General features: G+C 48.4%; 1 protein-coding gene and 1 pseudogene across 1 annotated transcript; one reads left to right on the top strand and one right to left on the bottom strand.

The window, feature by feature from the left end:
* Window positions 1-9,403: 9,403 nt before the first annotated feature.
* Window positions 9,404-18,014, bottom strand: LOC103285321 (keratin, type II cytoskeletal 74). Its single transcript, XM_008140716.3, has 9 exons — window positions 17,544-18,014; window positions 16,714-16,928; window positions 15,821-15,881; window positions 15,227-15,322; window positions 14,549-14,713; window positions 12,210-12,335; window positions 10,491-10,711; window positions 10,070-10,104; window positions 9,404-9,600 (listed from the first exon to the last, which is right to left on the bottom strand). The coding sequence occupies exons 1-9, from the start codon at window positions 18,012-18,014 to the stop codon at window positions 9,404-9,406; spliced, it is 1,587 nt and encodes a 528-aa protein (XP_008138938.2).
* LOC103285396 (40S ribosomal protein S3a-like) lies at window positions 12,928-14,034 on the top strand (annotated as a pseudogene).
* Window positions 18,015-18,397: the final 383 nt, after the last annotated feature.

Raw genomic sequence — 18,397 nt, 5'->3', positions numbered from 1 at the left:
CTCCATCCCTCCTCATCGCTCCTCTTCATCTTCTATTCATCCTCCCCCCTCTCTTTTGCCACATCTCGTTCTATTGCTCCCCCACCTGCCCTCTTCCCAGGGGTCTTCCTGGGTCAGCATAGCCCAGGTCTTCACTCTCCTCCTCTCCCTCAGCCCTCAGCATGGTCTTGATATGTGCTGGAAAGACAATGACTCTGTCGCAGCTGCCATGAAGTTGCTCTGAAGGCTGTGTCACATGTCATTTCAGTTTTTCTTTGTAAAGAAAGTAGAGGTTCTCCAGATCAGAGACCATCTAGTATATACCTCCCTCCCTCCTTCCCTCCCTCCCTCCTTCCCTTCCTCCCTCCCTCCCTCCCTCCCTTCTTCCATCTCTTATGTTCTCCCTTTGGTAAACCTCTGTTGAGCCAAGTCTCTTGGCTTGATCCACTTGTCAAATATTTACTAGCACTTACCAAGTGCTGAGGGGGGCAATGCAAAGTACCCTGCCCTCAAAGCACTTGGTTTCTGCATCCCTCCAAATACTGTGTTCCTGGGAAAAGCATCTCATCAAGCTATTAACAAGTCATTAACACCTTATCATGAATTAATCAGATCCTGGCTATTAGGTGTGAAACACCCAATGTTGTTGATGAGGATGATGATAGAACAGGAAGGAGGAGAGTTCTAGGCCACCCACAGGAAGGGTGGGCCCAGGTGGGGCTCCTGGGCTGCTTGTGTTTTTTGCTGGAGGGAAAGGGGAGGGACAGAAGGAAACCCGGGGCAGGGCCACAGTTCACTGAGGTTTCCAAGGCCCTTCCCAGGCCTTAACTGAGATTTGGGGAGCCTCAGGGGCAGAAGGAGACAGAGCCCCTTGCTTTGGGAGACCTCTTGGGCTGGTGGACAATGGTATCTACTGTATTTTAGTTTCATTTCCCTTCATGCTTTTCCGGGGAGCTCCCAAATGCTAGGTGGGAATGAAATTCTGAGCGATGCTTGGCCAGGCATGGAAATCGCTGAGCTGCAGTTTAACTCATCTGTGAAACAGTGGATGGGAGTGTGTCTGAGCTACCAGGAACACCTAGTTCGAACATTCAAGGGAAAATTTAAAAATTGCGTATTAAATAAATTATGTTTTGTATGTCTTTTGGTTTCATAGGCAAAATGTTTTATTTGGTTCGCACAATTTGTAACTTTGTAATTTTATTTCTACCTCTATGGTGATGATCACTTTGCCACATTTGTTGTAATCCCTTGGCCCCAGTAGGGACCCACTTGCACCCCCTCAGTCTTCAGGGGTCTGAGAAGCCTCCAGAGAAGGTCTTGAAAAGTGCTGGGCATGAACATTTAGTCATTTAGTCCAATCCAAGACGGTAATTGCTGAGTGAGAAAAAAAGGGAATGCACAGAAGAGAGGCAAGACCTGAGGACACTAAGTCCACAAGGACTGCCCAAAGGAAAGGGTTTGAATTCGAGTCCTTTACAGGGAGAAGGCATGGGTGGACAGGAGGAGAGGAAATGTGAAAACGGCCCAGGCTGGCAGGAGGAAGGGTATTGAGGAAAAGGACCCTCTGGGCTAAAGCCATCATAAGATTGAAGGGTGACACGGGGAGAGGGACCCTAGGTCACAAGCAGTACATGGGATGCGGCAAGTGGTAGGGGGCCACTGAGGGCTTGTGAGCCAGGCAGAGTCTGAGCCACCCGTGTTCGAGGAAGCAGAATCTAACTGCTGTGTGGGTAGGAGCAGGGTGGGTGGGGAGAGGCTGGAGGTGTCGAGAGAGAGGCAGGTAGTAAGGAAATAATTGTCTCAAAAATTAGAGAGAATGAGCTGGGCAATTTGGATGACATCAGCTCAGGCCCTGCCAGCCCTCCTCAGCACACAGACCCAGGAAAGGAGCATGCTGTATGTGAACACCCTCAAGCCCCCTCCTCGTGCCCCTGCATCCTCCTGGAGTTGCAGGCAGGCAGGGTGCTCAGCCCCAAAATAGCTGGAGAGAGCACAGTCCCTGGGGGACGTGGCCACAATCAGAGCCACTCATCTAGGGGCAGGACAGCTGTTCAGCAGGTTGGCAGCCGGCAAGGACAAATGTGAGCTCACCCCAGAGGAGCTGGGATATAAAGGACAGAGGAGCGCCGTCCTGCCAGGCACTCAGCTCTGCTCCCATCCTGCAGTGTGGCTGCCAGAGGTGATCCTCCAAGGCAGCCGGCCCCTCACTCATCTCTGAGGCTGGAAGCACCTCCTTTGAGCTTTGCTGGCCATCTCCTTCCTCCATCCTCACTCCAAACCTCCGGCGAAGTGTATACCCTTAGGGCTCTGAACACCTAAGTACTGGGCCTGCCGTGTGACCGAGGGAAGGTCTCGCAACTTCCTAAACCTCTGTTTCCACATCTCTAAAAAGGGGGATACTAATACCTATTCCACCTACTCCCCAAGGAGGATGGCAGGCAGCTTGTAAATAATAATAATAATGATGATGATGATAATAGTAGTAGTAACTAACACACAGTGTGAGCTCCGCCAGGCACTGCTCTGAGCACTTCACCTATATTAGCGCATTTAATTCTCACAACAGCCCTATGAGGCAGGTACTGTTATTATCCCCATTTTACAGATTGAAGATACTGAGGCACAGGAAGTTAGGTAACTTACCCAAGGTCGCACAGTTAGTGAGTAGCTGAGCTAGGGTTCAACCCAGGCAGCCTGCCTGCAATGTGTACTCTTCGTCTCTACACCATCCTGGCTTCCTCACGTACAAATGCCCAGTGCAGGTGCCTGTCCTATTCCAGGTGCACATGCCCAACTCTAGCCTCCCACAAGCTCCAGTTCCAGTTTCCCGCTGTCCTTCCTACACCTGCACCACAGTGTGGAAAACTGAGTTCACACTGCCTATCCCACATGGGCCTGCCATGAGATGCGTGCTCATGGCCATCCTCCCAGGTGCTCCCCGCCCTCGGGAAGTCACCTGACCTCTTTTGCCCCAGCTCCTCTGTATCACTACTGCCATGGTCCAGGCTGCGCCCGATCCTCTCTCCCTCTGGAATTCAGGCAGTAGCCTCTTGGGCAGTCCTCCCCTGTTTGCCCATCTGACCCTCCTCCTGCAGGTCCACTCTGACTTCTCCCAGCTGACAGATATGCCCCAACATGTTGGAGGACGTGTGTGGGTACACATCTATATTGGGTAGACCTGAACATGGACATGAGCAGAATATCAATTGTTAAATATTTTCGATATCTTCCTTAGACATGAACCGGTGAGCCAATGAGCACATATCTATTCATGTGTACACGGGTTTCTGATGACCATCGGACCTGACAATGGGCCCCATCTTGAATTAGCTATTGCTTGCAGACCTCCATGTTTCCATTCTTCTCCACTAGTGGCACACAAGCAAGAGCCGATTGTCTCATTTTCACTATATTCATTTTCAATAATAGCCGGGAAGGGATGTGGTGAAACACAGCTGGTGACCAAGTAAGGGAATCAAATTCATCCATTCATTTAACATGTCTGAGTTCATAAGAGCAGGAAAGGTTCTGACTAGTTGGGTCTGTAAGAACATCCTTCCAAAGGGCCGAAGGATGGACAAACTGACTTCTCAAGGTCACAGAGGATCCATATCCATGAAACTTTCTCTACCAATGCACATGGATGAATACGTTAAAGCCTTGAGCTACACCAAGTTTGGACCCTGGGGAGAACATTTGTAAAGATCAGAAAATGAGAGGGTCAGAGGCAGAGGGAAAGGCACAGGGAGGAGGAGCAAGAAAGCGGGGCTGAGGTTCCAGGAGACAGGGCACACATTTCATGACTGCCATCTTCTTTTGCAATTGGTATTTTATTCATCAATTACTGAGCAACTTCTCTGTGCTCTCATACTGGGGATAAAGGAAGTGAGAGGTCCTCAAATTCCCCAGGCTTCCCTTTGATCAATCAAATGGAGGGTAAGATCATCCTCCTACTGGCCCCAACTGTCCTCCCTATATTTACTCCAGGTTGCTATTTGGTAGGAAAAGCTGGGAGCAAAGTTTCTCTGGCCTTTTCTCTGCTACCTGCCCTCTCCCCAATATTATTTTTATTTAGGTGAGATTCATATAAAAGTAACATTTTATTTCATTTTTTAAAATATATTTTTATTGATTTCAGAGAGGAAGGGAGAGGGAGAGAGAGAGATAGAAATATCAATAATGAGAGAGAATAACTGATCGGCTGCCTCCTGCATGTCCCCCACTGGGGATGGAGCCTGCAACCCGCAAGCATGGGCCCTGACCAAGAATCAAATCATGACCTCCTGGTTCATAGGTTGATGCTCAACCACTGAGCCATGCTGGCCAGGCTAAAAGTAATCATTTTAAAGCAAACACTTCAGTAGCATTAATATATTCACAATGTAGTGCAATCACAACCTCTACCTAGTTCCAAATATTTTCTTTTTTTTAATATATTTTATTGATTTTTTACAGAGAGGAAGAGAGAGGGATAGAGAGTTAGAAACATCGATGAGAGAGAAACATCGATCAGCTGCCTCCTGCACACCCCCCACTGGGGATGCGCCTGCAACCAAGGTACATGCCCCCGACCGGAATCGAACCTGGGACCCTTGAGTCCGCAGGCCGACGCTCTATCCACTGAGCCAAACCGGTTTCGGCAGGTTCCAAATATTTTCATTCTAGAAGGAAATCCAGTATGCATTTGCAGTCAGTTCCCATTCCTCCTATCCAGATCCCTGCCACCACCAAATCTCTCTGGATTTATTTATGCTGGACATTTCAGATGAATGGACTCATACAATATGTGACCTTTTGTGTCTGACTTCATTCACTTAACATAATGTTTTCAAGGTTTATCCACACTCATGCATCAGTGTGTTAGTCCTTTTTATGACTAAACTAGAGGCCCATTGCATGAAATTCATGCATGGGTGGGGTCCCTAGGCCTGGCCAGCGATCAGGGCCAATCAGGTTCCCCGCCTCCCCGCCTCCTCCTTCTCTCGCCACCCACTTCTGCTGCCACCCACCCCCATTTTCCCATCCCAGCCCAGGGGCCCGGCCCCAATTGGGAGATCAGGGCCTGCTGGCTGCGGGGAGGGACCAGGAGGTTGGCTGGCAGGCCCCATTGGCAATCGGGCCCTGCGGGCTGGGGGCAGCTCCTGCATTGAGCATCTGCCTCCTGGTGGTCAGTGCGCATCATAGCGACCAGTTGTTCTGGTCGTTCTGTAGTAATGGTCACTTAGGCTTTTATATATAGAGATAATATTCCATTGTATGAATATGCCACAATTTTTTTATCCATTCATTTGTTGATGGACATTGGAGCTGTGTCATATTCCTTTCAGGCTCCTATAACACATATAATAGACTGGTGGCTTATAAACAACAGAAATTTATTTCCCACAGTTCTGTAAGTTGGGAAGTCCAAGGTCAAGGTGCCAACACAGTTGCACTCTGGAGCAGGCCCTCTTCCTAGTTCATAGCTGGTGGTGTCTTGCTATGTCCTCACATGGTGGCAAGGGCTAGGGAGCTCTGCAGGGTCCTTTTTATCAGAACACTAATCCCATTCATGAGGACTATTCTCATAACCTATGTACCTCCCAAAGGCCCACCTCCTAATACCAACATCTTTGGGGGTTAGGATTTCAACATGTGACTTTTGGTGAGACATAAACACTCAGACTATAGCAGGCTGCTTCCACCTTTAGCTATTGTGAGCAGTGCTTCTATGAGCATGCATGCACATGTATTTGTTTAAGCACTTGTTTTCAATTCTTTTGGATATGTATACTTAGGAGTGGAATTGTCTAATTTTTTGAGGAACTTCCCAAGTGTTTTCCACAGTGGCTGAACCATTGTACATTCCCAGCAGCAATGTATAAATGTTCCAATTTCTCCATGTCCTCACCAACACTTTTTATTTTCCATTATTTTTTATTACGGCCATTGTACTGGGTATGAAATGGTACCGCATTGTGGTTTGGATTTACATTTCCTTGATGACTAATCATATTGAGCATTTCTTCATGTGCTTGTTGACCATTTGTATGTTTTCTTTGAAGAAAGGTTCATTAAAGACCCTTGCTCATTTTTTAATTGGGTTGTTTGTCTTTTTGTTGTCGAGTGGTAAGTTCTTTATGTATTTTGGATGCTACACCCTTTGAAGAGACATGCTTTGCAAATATTTTCTCATTCTGCAGGTTGTTTTTTCCCTTTTGTAATAATGTCCTTTAATGTGCAGAAGTTTTTAATTTTGATGAAGTCCAATTTATCTATTTTTCTCTTTTGTTGCTTGTGCTTTTGATGTTATATCTAAGAATCCTTTACCAAATTCAAGGTCATGAAATTTATCTCTATGGTTTTTTTTTCTAAGTGTATTATGGTTTTTGCTCTTATATTTAAGTGGTTGGTCCTATTTGAGTTAATTTTTGTATATTGTCAGAAGTAGGAGTCCCACTTCATTCCTTTGCATAAGAGTATCCAGTTGTCTCAGCACCATTTGTTGAAGAGACTGTTCTTTCCTCCACTTAATGGTCTTGGCACCCTTGTCAAAATGGTCATAGATGCATGGGTTTTACCTCACAAAATATTTTTAAACACATTGTGCTGGATAGAAAGACCCTAAGAATACTATCTTCTGGGTGTCTCTGTTGGGTGAAGCTCCCTTGAGTGTCTTCTAATTGCTAAGTCCAGCAATGAATAAGGCCAATCCTTGTCCTTACAGACCCCAGGTCTGATGGTGATGGAATCAATCACACAGACAGATCATCTCAATCACATGTGGAGATATCATAGTGGAGATGAACATCGGGCACTGCAAGGTCCTAGCCAACAGACACTCAGCTCAGCCTGGGGGTCCAGGAAGGCTTCCAGGAGGAGGAGGGGGTACCTGAGCAGAATCTCAAAGGAGTAGAAAATGTCCAGGCAATAAAAGATGCAAATTACAATCCATGTACAGGGACTGTGTGAGCATGAACATCACTCAGCCAGATGACCCCTAAGTCAAGAACATGGTCACCACTGTACACTTCTCAGGATCTTAAGCCCCAGATGATAAAGAATCTCCCCATTTCTGATGGAGATAAGCTGCAACCAGGAGAGCTGCCCCGCTGCCATCCTCCATATCCCAGCACAGGACACTTTATCTCTGTCCCCCAAGACCACATCCACGTAACCTCTGGGTCCTTCACTGTGCATCCAGGGCTGGGCACAGCACTCAGGCCTCACAGTTCAGGGGTCAGAAGCGTGTTTGCATTAGGGCCCTGGAAGAGGCAATTCCATGGATGGCTCATGGATTCCACTAAAGCCTATTTCAAGAAGTGGATCCCATCTACTCTACTACACCCAGCCCTTCTTACTGAGTCACTGGGAATTTGGCCTTTTGTAAAAGGCAGAGCATCAGTGCTAGGAAGGACTTTAGTGATATCTGGTTCTGGAGTTCATGACCCAGGGAGTCCATTAATGGGCTTTGGATTGGGGGCAGGGGCGGGGGCTGTGAACCTCTGAACATGCAGACATAATTCTGTATACTTTCTAAGGGAAAAGGTCCATAGCTTCCATCAAATCTCAAAGGGGCCATGACCCATCAGGTTAAGAACCACTGATTTGGTCTGAGCATAGCAGGTGACTGGCTAGTGGCCAAGCTGCAATAGAACCCCCATAACTCCCAGCACACTCACTGTTCTAAAAACCCACAGAGATGACCCAGAAACATCAAAGAGAGGCATTTGAGCAGAAAGCCCACCAGACTCCTGGGATCTTGTCCTTCCCAAGGTTTATTGCATCCTGGCACACACAGAAGAGGACCTCCTTAATACATGGAAAGCACAATGAGGTCAATGGAGGCAGCAGCTTGGGACCAGAGGCCCTGTCCTCACTAGGCCCCATCCCTGTTGCCCTGAGGGCTGTTGGGGGAACAATTGGGTGCATACTCGTAACACTAGACAAATAAAAAAGCTGACTAATGGGTTGAATTCTCCCAGCCAAATCTGAGGGACTTGGAAACTCAATCAACCCCACTACTGACATCAAGAAATCTGAGCCCTCCCACCCCTCACCAAAACAAGCTCACAAAACCTGCACTCAAACCTACTGCAATGGTGTAATGTAAATTCTCTCTCCAGGAATCTATGTGTCTATCTTTCTGATTATTTGATTAAACTCTCCTCCTCCTCCAGGAAGTCTTCCTTGCTTAGCTCCTCCATTCTGATCACTTCTCAGCATTGCTGCACTGGGCTGCCATTCCCTGATTTGTACAAATGTGCGGCTTTGCATGTGTGTCCATATCTCCTATCAGCCTGACCTCACCTCCAGAGAAGGCTATTCTGGTCTCCCTCTAGCCTCCCAGAAGGTTTGTGCATGTATGCTAGGTGGGGTACATTATCATTATGGGGTGGGCAGTTTGGAGAGATTGACACACTGGCAGGAGTGCAGCTCTGACATTAATCGAGGGCAATTTATTGAATATACAGCAGACATTCAGAGTCCTGACTCATACAAAGGAGGAACTGGGTGTTGCCATTCTTAGAAATATTTACATCAAAGGCCATGGCTTCTGGGCTGGGAGGTACCACCAGAAACAGATCAAGATTCCCTTGCCAAACACAACTCATAGCAAGAAGAACTGAGTCAGAAACTACTGCAGGACACAGCCCAGAGAGAAGACCAAACACAAATCACAGTCCTTGACAAAAAGAATCATGAATTTTGACATTCCCTTTGTTAAACAGGCAGTGTCGTACCATGGAAAGAACACAGACCCTGGGGTCAGCCTGATCTGGCTCATCTCCAGACCCTGGCAGTCCTCAGTGAGTGATGGGGACAAGTTCTGCAGCCTCTCAGAGAATGAGTCTTCTCATCTGTCCCAAGGATGCTTATTGCATCTTGCAGGAGGGATGAGAATGAAAGGCAAAGCATGTAGGGAGCTTGTAATAGGTTCTTGACATGTGGAAGTAGCTATTACTGATAATAAATGTAGAGGGTAGGTGGTGGGTGGCAGAAGATCCCCAATTCTCCTTCACTTGGCCCTGTGACTATGGGCACAGCTGCTGTCTGAGACTATATACATTTTCTCCTAAATAATGGAGTGGTTCTGCAAAGACCTTTCCGCCTCCCTCCCGACTCTCCTCCGTCCTCTGCCTCTCCCTCCTCTCCTCTCTCTGTAGGGATGATCATAGCTAAGACCAAGAAGATAATTATAGCCAAGACCCCCGCCAGCTGAAGGCAGCAAAGAAAACGAGAAGTCACAAAGTGTACACAGGACCTGAGGAAACAGGGAGGTGACGGTTCCAATCAGAATTTGACAGTGAGACAAGCCATGGTATGATGGCCCAGGGTTCTAGGCCTCGGGGTAGAGGGCTGGGGTGTCGCAGGTGTCTTCAGGCAGGGCATGGGCAAGGGCTTTTCTTCTCCGAGGTGCTGAAGCAAGAGGCCGTGTGGCTCATCGAGTGTCTTTCCTGGCTGGGGCACTGACTGGGACGCTCTTGCCTTGAGAGTCCTTGGGGTCTGCCCCTGGTGCCTCTCTGGTCCTGGTCTGCTCGCTCCAGGTGCTGCCAGAGCTTCCCGCCACACTGTTGGCACCAAGGGTGGTACTGGCGGAGGAGCCGAGGTGGTAGCTGCTTCCACTGCTGATGATGGCTGAGGAGGCAGAGACAAGAGCAGGAAAGGAAGGCAGCGGAGTCCGTCAGCAAGTGAGCCATCCCCCTTAGTCCCACAGCAACCCTCAGCATCAAGAAACAACACAAAGATGAAGTGAGACCCTCTGGTGAGCCCAGCATGGTGTGAGATGAGGGCCACTCAGGACAGACCCTCCTGGAGAGTCTAGGACCACTGGCTCCCAAGGCCATATTCTCAACCCTTTCTCTCAATGACAATGCCCAGGGGAGAGCTAGAAAGGACATGGGGTGGGCATTACTTCATTCACTGTTTCCATGGGACAAAAGGGGACTAGGTTTCCTTTGAAGCCAGAGAAGCTTCACAAGACATTTCCAGAAACTCCCAGCTAGGAGGAGACAGTGAGTGGAGAAGAGGCATCACCTTATCCTGGGGTCCCCGCCTTCCCATCCAACCAGAATCCCCACCTAACCCATCTCCCAGGGATACTCACAGATGCTCACAGAGGATGGATTCTCACCGGACATTCTGAAGGACAGAAAGTTAGAGGAGAAAACCTCAGGGGTGTGTCTAGATTCAGCTAAGCCTTAGCGGGCTCCTGCTTTTATGTGTATATTGTTTTAATTCATCCTTATAACAACCCATAAGATGCAGCTCATAATCCTCATTTTATAGATGAGAAAATAGAGACCCGGGGACAGTAAATGATTTACCAGAACCAAACAGCTGTAAGTGGCAAAGCTAGGCATTAAACCCAGGTCTCTCTGACCCCACTAGCTCTTTTCACAGCACCACCAGCCACCTGTGCTTCATGGCTCACACTTGACCTTCCCTACAGGAAGCTTCCAAACGGCCCTCATCCTAGCGGAGAGCCACCCACAGCCCCTTCTCCCTTGGCACCTTTGCCCCCTCACCGGCACTCCTCGCCCTCCAGCAGCTTGCGGTAGGTGGCGATCTCCATGTCCAGGGCCAGCTTCAGACTCATGAGCTCCTGGTACTCACGCAGCATCCGGGTCAGCTCCTCCTTGCCCTGGTGCAGGGCAGCCTCCAGCTCATCCAGCTTGGCCCGGGCGTCCTTCAGGGCACTGTCCCCCTTCTGCTCAGCATTGGCAATGGCCATCTCTAGATTGGCACACTGAAAGGCAAAGAACAGGAGATCATCAGAACACAAAATAATATTTAGATCTTAAAGGCTAGGTAGCAAAACCCCCTCACTTTACAGATGAGGCCCAAGTGACAAAAGGGAATAGCTGCAGAGCCAACACCAGAAGCTGGGTCTCCCCTATTTTCTGTTGCAGATGGATATTTAAAGTTGTTGTGAAAAGCTGTCAGAGCAGTTGCCTTTCAGGAATGCAAGCATAGACTTCGATGTTTGAAAAGTTGTCTAACGTCCGGGGTTGGAGCCACCAATGGCTGTAGGTTCCAAGTATGCCAGGTCCGGAGAATCGAGCTGAGACCCTGCCAGGATGCCTCTAAGGATCAGATAGCCAAGCGCCATTGTGATAGGATTTCTGCCTGTAGGACAGCTCTTATCGGAAACCCTTTCTACCATCTAGCAACAAGAGTGAGCACTCTGTGAGGATGGTCTGTCTCGATGGTCCCCAAGTCTGGCCTGAAATTAGGCCGTGGCCCCAGAAGCTGGGCTCTGACGAACATCTGGCAGCCCTGTGATGACAGGTGCTAACAAAGGAGGAACAGCCCGTGGAGCCTGCGCCTGGTGTGGAAGGCTGTGAGGTGTGGGGAGGAGAGCGGGCTCTGCTCTTTCAGTTTGGCAAGTCTGTCACTGTCAGAGTTGACCTGGCTCTCTGTGGAGAACACGGGAAGGATTTGCCACCCCTTAAAATTGTCTTCCCACTGACACAGTGCTTAAGGTTTGCTGCTTCCAGGTAAGACAGGATCCCTCCGGTGAAATAGAAATGGCTTTGGCGTAGGGTAGGGGACCCGGAGGGCTTCATCTGCTGTCAATCTCACTCAGCCACCATGACCCCGTCCTACCCTGAGGGGCCCTGGATGCACACCCACATATCCCACATGTATTGAGTGTCTAGTGGGAGGAAGAGGCATGGGGGCTGCCCTCAGAGGGTCACACTTGGAGGGGACATGGGCCAGGTTCATTGCACACAGAAAAAATCTGAGAAAGAGGGAAAAAGAAAGAGAAAACATGGATTTTAATCCTGGCTCTATTAATAACCAGCTGGGCCCTGGCTGGGTAGCACAGTTGGCTAGAGTTGTCATCCTGATATGACAAAGTTGTAGATTTGATCCCTGGTCAGGGCACATACAAGAATCAACCAATGAATGCATAAATAAATAGAACAGCAAATCATTGTTTGTTTCTCTCTCTCTCTCTCTCAAAGCAATCAATAAAATAAAAATAAAAAATAACGAGTTGAGGATCCAGGATAAGTCACTTCTCTCTCCAGCCCAAGAGTCAGATGAAATAAGCTCAAGGCCCCTCCCAATTCTGAGCAGGTGCCTGCTCTGACAGTGGGTGGGAAGGAGGGACTGTGGATGGCTGAGGGGCTCCTCAGCCCAGGTGGGGGAGATTTGATTTTTATTGAAGGGTGGGCTCCAATTTCTCCACCGCAGAGGGTGAGATTGACCCTGGTGTTCTCTGTGGGGTTGCTGCCCACCTGCTTCCTCACATTGACAACCTCACAGCGGATCCTCTGCACGAGCCGGTTCAGCTCTGACATCTCGTTCTTGGTCTTCTTAAGGTCATCACCATGCCGTCCGGCTGCCAGCTGCAGCTCCTGGATCTGGTTTCCCAGAGATAGGAAGTTGGTGATAAGACAGGACTTCTCAACCCATTCAGGGTAGGAAAAGGGTCCTGAGAAAACATTTCCACCCCTGAAACGAGCCAGGGGAGGTGGCTTCAGAAGGTGATGGAGACAGGACCTGAGCATCCTTCTAGCTGTTTGGTGATGGTTCTGACCAAGAAGTCCACCTGCTTCTCTAAGCAGAACCTGTTTGCTGGGCCTAACCTCCCTTCTCATCACCCTGCATACAGTCTTGGGTTGGATAAAAGAAAGAGGCAGTTCATATTATTTATTAAGCACTTCCAAAATATAAGAAGAGCTCTGACTCTTTCCACTCATTTAGTACTTCTATGTAGGGGCATCTTTTAAAGGCTAGGTTCTGTTCAGGTACTGGGGATACAGCTGTGAACAGGATAGGAGAGAGGTCTCTGCCCCCATGAACCGTACATTGTCCTGCAGCCCTTTTGTGTAGACAGGAAGCCAAGGACAGCACATATCCTTGGGGTGATGTGATTTGGGGCTCAGGACTTGTAGTTCAAATCTTTCCCTCTCCCCTTGGCCAGTTCTTCAGAGAAGAGGGGCTGACGTGGCCATGGATGGAGACAAGTAAACCTGTATCCTTGCTGTTCTTGGGCTTTAATGACTGTGGAAAGGAGTGCGAGACCTGACAGGAGTGAGTGCTGAGAGCCCTGGGAAGTCTCTTCTCAGTGACAGCCCCAAAGCGTTTTACCCCAAAGCAGAGCTCCTCTTACCTAGAAGGCACCTAGCACTCTCCTCTCTCCTCTTGGAAGCCCTCCCTCACTGAACAGAAAGAGCTCCCGGCCTTTTTGCTCTCTGAACACCACCACCACGGTGGTTGACAAGAACAAGCGCCTTATGAAAGGCGGCACAAAGGGAGCCAAGAAGAAAGTGGTTGCTCTATTTTCTAAGAAAAATTGGTACGATGTAAAAGCACCAGCTATATTCAATATAAGAATATTGGAAAAACACTAGTCACAAGAACTCAAGGAACCAAAATCGCATCTGATGGTGTCAAGGGTCATGTTTTTGAAGTGACACTAGCTGATCTGCAGAATTGTGAAATTGCATTTAGAAAATTGAAGCTAATTACTGAGGATGTTCAGGACAAAAACTGCCTGACCAATTTCCACAGAATGGCTCTTACCCGTGACAAAATGTGCTCCCTGGTCAATAAATGGCAGGCCATGATTGAAGCTCATGTTGATGTCAAGACTACCAGTGAGTATTCGCTTCATCTGTTCTGTGTTGGTTTTACTAAAAACAACAATCAGATTAGGAAGACCTATTATGCTCAGGATCAAAAGGTCCACCAAATCTGGAAGAAGATGATGGAATTCATGACCCAAGAGGTGCAAAAGACTTAAAAGAAGTGGTCAGTTAATTTGAGATAGCATTGGAAAAGACAGAAAAGACTTGACAATCTATTTATCCGCTCCATGATGTCTTTGTTAGAAAGTCAAATTCTAAAGAAGCCCAAGTTTGGATGGTAAAAACTCATGGAGCTTCATGGTGAAAGACAGGACTTCTCAACCCATTCAGGGTAGGAGAAGGGTCCTGAGTAAACATTTCCACCCCTGAAACGAGCCAGGGGAGTTCTGGAAAAGCTATTGGGGATGAGCCAGGTGCTAAAGTTGATCGAGCTGATAGATATAAGTTCCCCCTCCAAGAATCTATTTAAAATTCAGACTTTTAATGTAACAAATAAAAAATCCTATTCATTATTTTTTTAAAAAATAAAATAATTTATTTTATTTTTAAATAAAATAAATTATTTTATTTTATTTCAAAGAAAGAAAAGAGCTCTACGCTTCCTCTTCTTCATTTCTGCCCACCCCAGCTCACCCATATACACTGTGCTTTATATCTGTTACTCTCCTTCTGCTCCATGACAACATGTTCTACCTCCTGGAAATACCTTTGTTTTATAACAAGAACACCTCGCTTTTTTTCCTCCACCAGAGGACTGCCTATCTTCTGTTGGATATGCCCATCCATGCCATTTTTAAAAATTATCTTTGACAATGGTCTCTGCCAATGATTCTTTCTGGATAGAATGTCGCTAAGCCATTGGTAATAACCCCTTTTTCATTCAGCACATCTCCAAAGATATCTCTCCCATTCACTGGTGGAGTTGTACCTTCCCAAGAAAGAAGGGGCTGGTGGAGAAGGGAGATTCCCACCCCAGTGCCCACCTTGCTCTGGTACAAGGCCTCAGCCTCGGCTTTGCTCTTCAGGGCAATCTTTTCATACTGGGCGCGGACCTCAGCAATGATGCTGTCCAAGTTCAGGTCCCGGTTGTTGTCCATGGACAGGATGATGGAGGTCTCGCTGGCGTGAGTCTGGATCTGGGCTATCTCCTAAGTTGGGAAGTGAGGACAGAGTCAGGGTCCCCCAACTTCTCTCCTGTGCTCATCAGTCTCTGGGCCTGCAGCCCTGGCAGAAAGGGCTAAGGTGGAGGGAGGAAGTGCCTGCTGGAGATCTGTCTGTGGAGTCGAGGGAGAAGGCTCACAGGAGCAGGACACCCCCTGCTCCCCGCCTCCCACACACAGGCAGCAGGTAGTGGGAGGCATTTCCTATGATTTACAGACACAAGAAATTGTGCTTTAGCAGGACTTCATGGGGTCATTTTTTTCTGCCTGTGAGCAAGGTCACTTTCAAGACTCAGATGAGATTGTCTCCTGTGTCTATGGGCTCTAGGGATCAGGATTCTACACTGTCATAGTCTCCCAGTGCAGGGTTTTGCACTTTTCCATCAAAACAGCCTTCATACTGTTTATCCTAAATCCCTCCTATTGGCATCTCCCTGGAAGAGCCAGGTGATATTCTCAGCTGGAGAGAGGTGGGATGGGGAAGGAGAGGAGTGTCCTTACCTCATCATACAGACACTTGAGGAACTTGATGTCTTTTTCCAGAGAGTCCACTTTGGCCTGGAGCTCCACCTTGACCATGTAGGCTGCATCTGCATCCTGCCAAGAGGCACCAAAGCCATTGGTCAATACAACCCCCTTCCCATCAGCTGTCTTGTCCCTGACCCAAAGCTATCTGATTTCCTGTGTTTTTCTCACAAAGGAAAGCACATTGATGAATACAATCACTGAATATTCCTTTTCTCTCAGACTCACTGAGTCTTTGGGAATAGAGAAAGGAGAATGAGACCTACTCATTCTCTGCTATACCTGGAGAAAACAAAGCCCAGAGAAGTGGAGTGAGTTTCTTCAAGTCACACAGGAAGGCTGAACTGAACCAAAGTTTCCCAGTTCCCAGACCAGAATTCTCTCCTGTTTGACTCTGTCCATTTCCTGGATGTATGCCCTGTTTCTTCAATTTGCTGGAGACCAGAACTATGACTCCATCCCCATTCAGGCACCAGCCTCTCCCAGGAGGCCTAGGTTGAAGTCCTGAGCAGAGTTGGTTAGGATGGTGTATAAGAGAGACCAGAGTCTTTAGACTCTTCTCTCTCTTACCTTCTTGAGCACCACAAACTCATTCTCAGCTGCTGTGCGCCGATTAATCACCACCTCATACCTGTGGGCCAGGAAAGAAGATAGCAGAAACCTCAGTCCAAATAGCCAAGTAGCCTTGTTTTCCCTCTGATCGAGCAAGTGCTCAGGATATAGAGTCCCCACAAGATCTAAAGGTGAGCAGTGCAGAAGCTGGTGGTGGCAGTGCTATGTCCCTGAGTTACCTCATCTACATTCCGCTTGCTGGAAAACATTCAGGTGTGTCGGAAACCGACCATTGTCCCCACTAGCAGAAAGGTGTGGACAAGGAACCTGGAAGGCTGTTTAACCTTGGAAGCTCTGAAAGATCAAAGCCAACCACTCACTGTCTAGTTGAACCAATGGTAGCTGAAGCAACTTCCACCTATCAGTCTTATGTAAATCCTTGCTGATTGGCTATTACTGGAATTGCCTGCCTCTATGGGTGGATCCCAAACCTTAATAAAAGGGGTGGCAAGGCCAGAGGGGGAGTAGTCCTCCCATTAGAGTTGGGCTCCCGCCTGGCCCCCAATATCGCCAAATTAATATTTTTCTAGTCGCTTTCATTTGTGTGCAGCCTCCTCCAGAACCTGAACCCTGAACCTGAACCCTGAACCACGCGGGACGTGAAAGGGGTTCTCGCACAGGTGTCTATTAGGCTCCCCAAACTGGCCACTGAATCAGTCAGGGAATCAATGAGCATAGGAACTTTTTCTATCAACCAGATAGGAAGTTATCAAACAGGGTCTTTTCCCCACAACCAGAGAAGGGGTGTGAGCCCTGACTCTGGTGCTTGCTCCCTTCCCTCCTAAAGTGGCTCAAAAATTGGCTGAGCCCAGGAGCTTCTGAGAACATGATCTTTGGTGGTACCTGCTCACCTCTTCTTGTAGTCCTCCACCAGGACCCGCATGCTCTTCAGCTCTGAGTCCAGCCTCACCCTGTCCCCCAACAGCGTCTCCAGATGTTTCCTCAGGGTGCTGATGTAACCCTCCAGGATGGGCTCCAGGTTCTTCTGACAGTTGCTCAGGTCCAGCCTCTGCAACAACTCCCACTTGGTCTCCAGCACCTGGTTTTGCTGTTCCAGGAACCGCACCTGCAACCATAATAAATGCTATCATGTCCCATGGACATACACCATTGACTCCCCAGGTTATATAGATTTTTCTTAAAGTCATTTGACTCAAGTCCTGACTCTACTCATGGAATTCCACATAAACTAGACCCTTTGTGTGCTCATTCCACAGCCTTCTGGACAAAATCAGTCACTGAAAAAAGGTGAGTCCATAGCTTTCTTCTGTCACCTGAGCCAGCATCCAGGAGATGCTCTTCCTTGTGTCTGTACATGTTTTTTCTGTACCATGAGCCCTTCCCCTGAATAATTCTGAGTCTGTTAACCCCTTTTCTTCTTTAAAGAGCTGGAGGTTCATTCACCATCCTCTAGAAAACCATCACTTCTTTCTCAAGGTTTCTAAATGGCTACCCTTTACCCAATTTCCCACCCTTCTCTGTAAAATCCCCAAAGAGAGCAATACATTCATTTATTTCTTTGTGCTACCCAGCTTCCAGGCCTATTCTCTCTGTTATGATCAGGGAGTCCTTCTTGAGGTGCAGCTGCAACCTTTCCATTTGCAATGCCCTGTCCACTCCCAGGCAGCAGGAACGACTCATACCTTACTCCACTGTCTTATCCTCCTCCTATGAGACCTACCTTGTCGATGAAGGAGGCAAACTTGTTGTTCAGCGCCTTGATCTGTTCCCGCTCTTGGGCGCGTACTTTCTGGATCTTGGGGTCCAGCTCCACATTGAGGGGTGCCAGGAGGCTCTTGTTGACAGTGACCTGGTGGATGCCACCAGGTAGGCACATGGAAGGGCACACAGGCCCCAGGGCAACACTACCAAACATGCTGCCAGCAAAGCCAGGGGCCCGGCCTCCTCCATACCCAGAGCCAGGGCAGAAGCTGTAACCTCCGGTCCGAACATCACCACCAGCCATGTGGAGGGAACTACACCGATCCCCTCTGAGACTGTAGAGGCTCCGACTGCCGAAGCCGGCCCCAGCTCCTTTGCCAGCTCTGCGGTGAGAAGCCACACTGCCCATAGCCTTCCTCAGCACCACTGCCGAGTACCCACTGAAGCCACCCTGGTCACCACCAGACCTGATGCTCAGTTGCCGACTCATGGTGGGAGAGAGGGAGTTGAAAGAGCTGGAGAACAGCAGTCACCAACAGATAGAGAACACGAAGGGATACCCACAGCGCTGGCTCCTTTTATCCTGTCAAGCCCTGGACACCGGAAAAGGGCGTCTCTCCACCATATCCTTTTCTCCTGCTAAAGGGCCAGGGGCCATGGGCAATTTGTGGAACAGAGATCGCCAAGCCCTTTGCTGCAACAAAGCACTTCTGATAGCGAGCGGAATATGCTGCCCTTGCAGACTGGAGGGGTCTAATCAGACGTTTATCTGTACTCCTAATTAGGGACCTAGAGAGTTATCCCCTTCACAGATCTCCTACCTTCACTTTTCCAGTGCTGCCTCCCTCTACCTTATCTATTACCCAGCAGCAG

The sequence above is a fragment of the Eptesicus fuscus genome, chromosome 7 (assembly GCF_027574615.1).
Source record: "Eptesicus fuscus isolate TK198812 chromosome 7, DD_ASM_mEF_20220401, whole genome shotgun sequence".
Lineage (NCBI taxonomy): Eukaryota > Metazoa > Chordata > Mammalia > Chiroptera > Vespertilionidae > Eptesicus > Eptesicus fuscus.
Note: the sequence above shows the minus strand (reverse complement) of the source record. Positions and strands in the feature narration are given on the sequence as shown.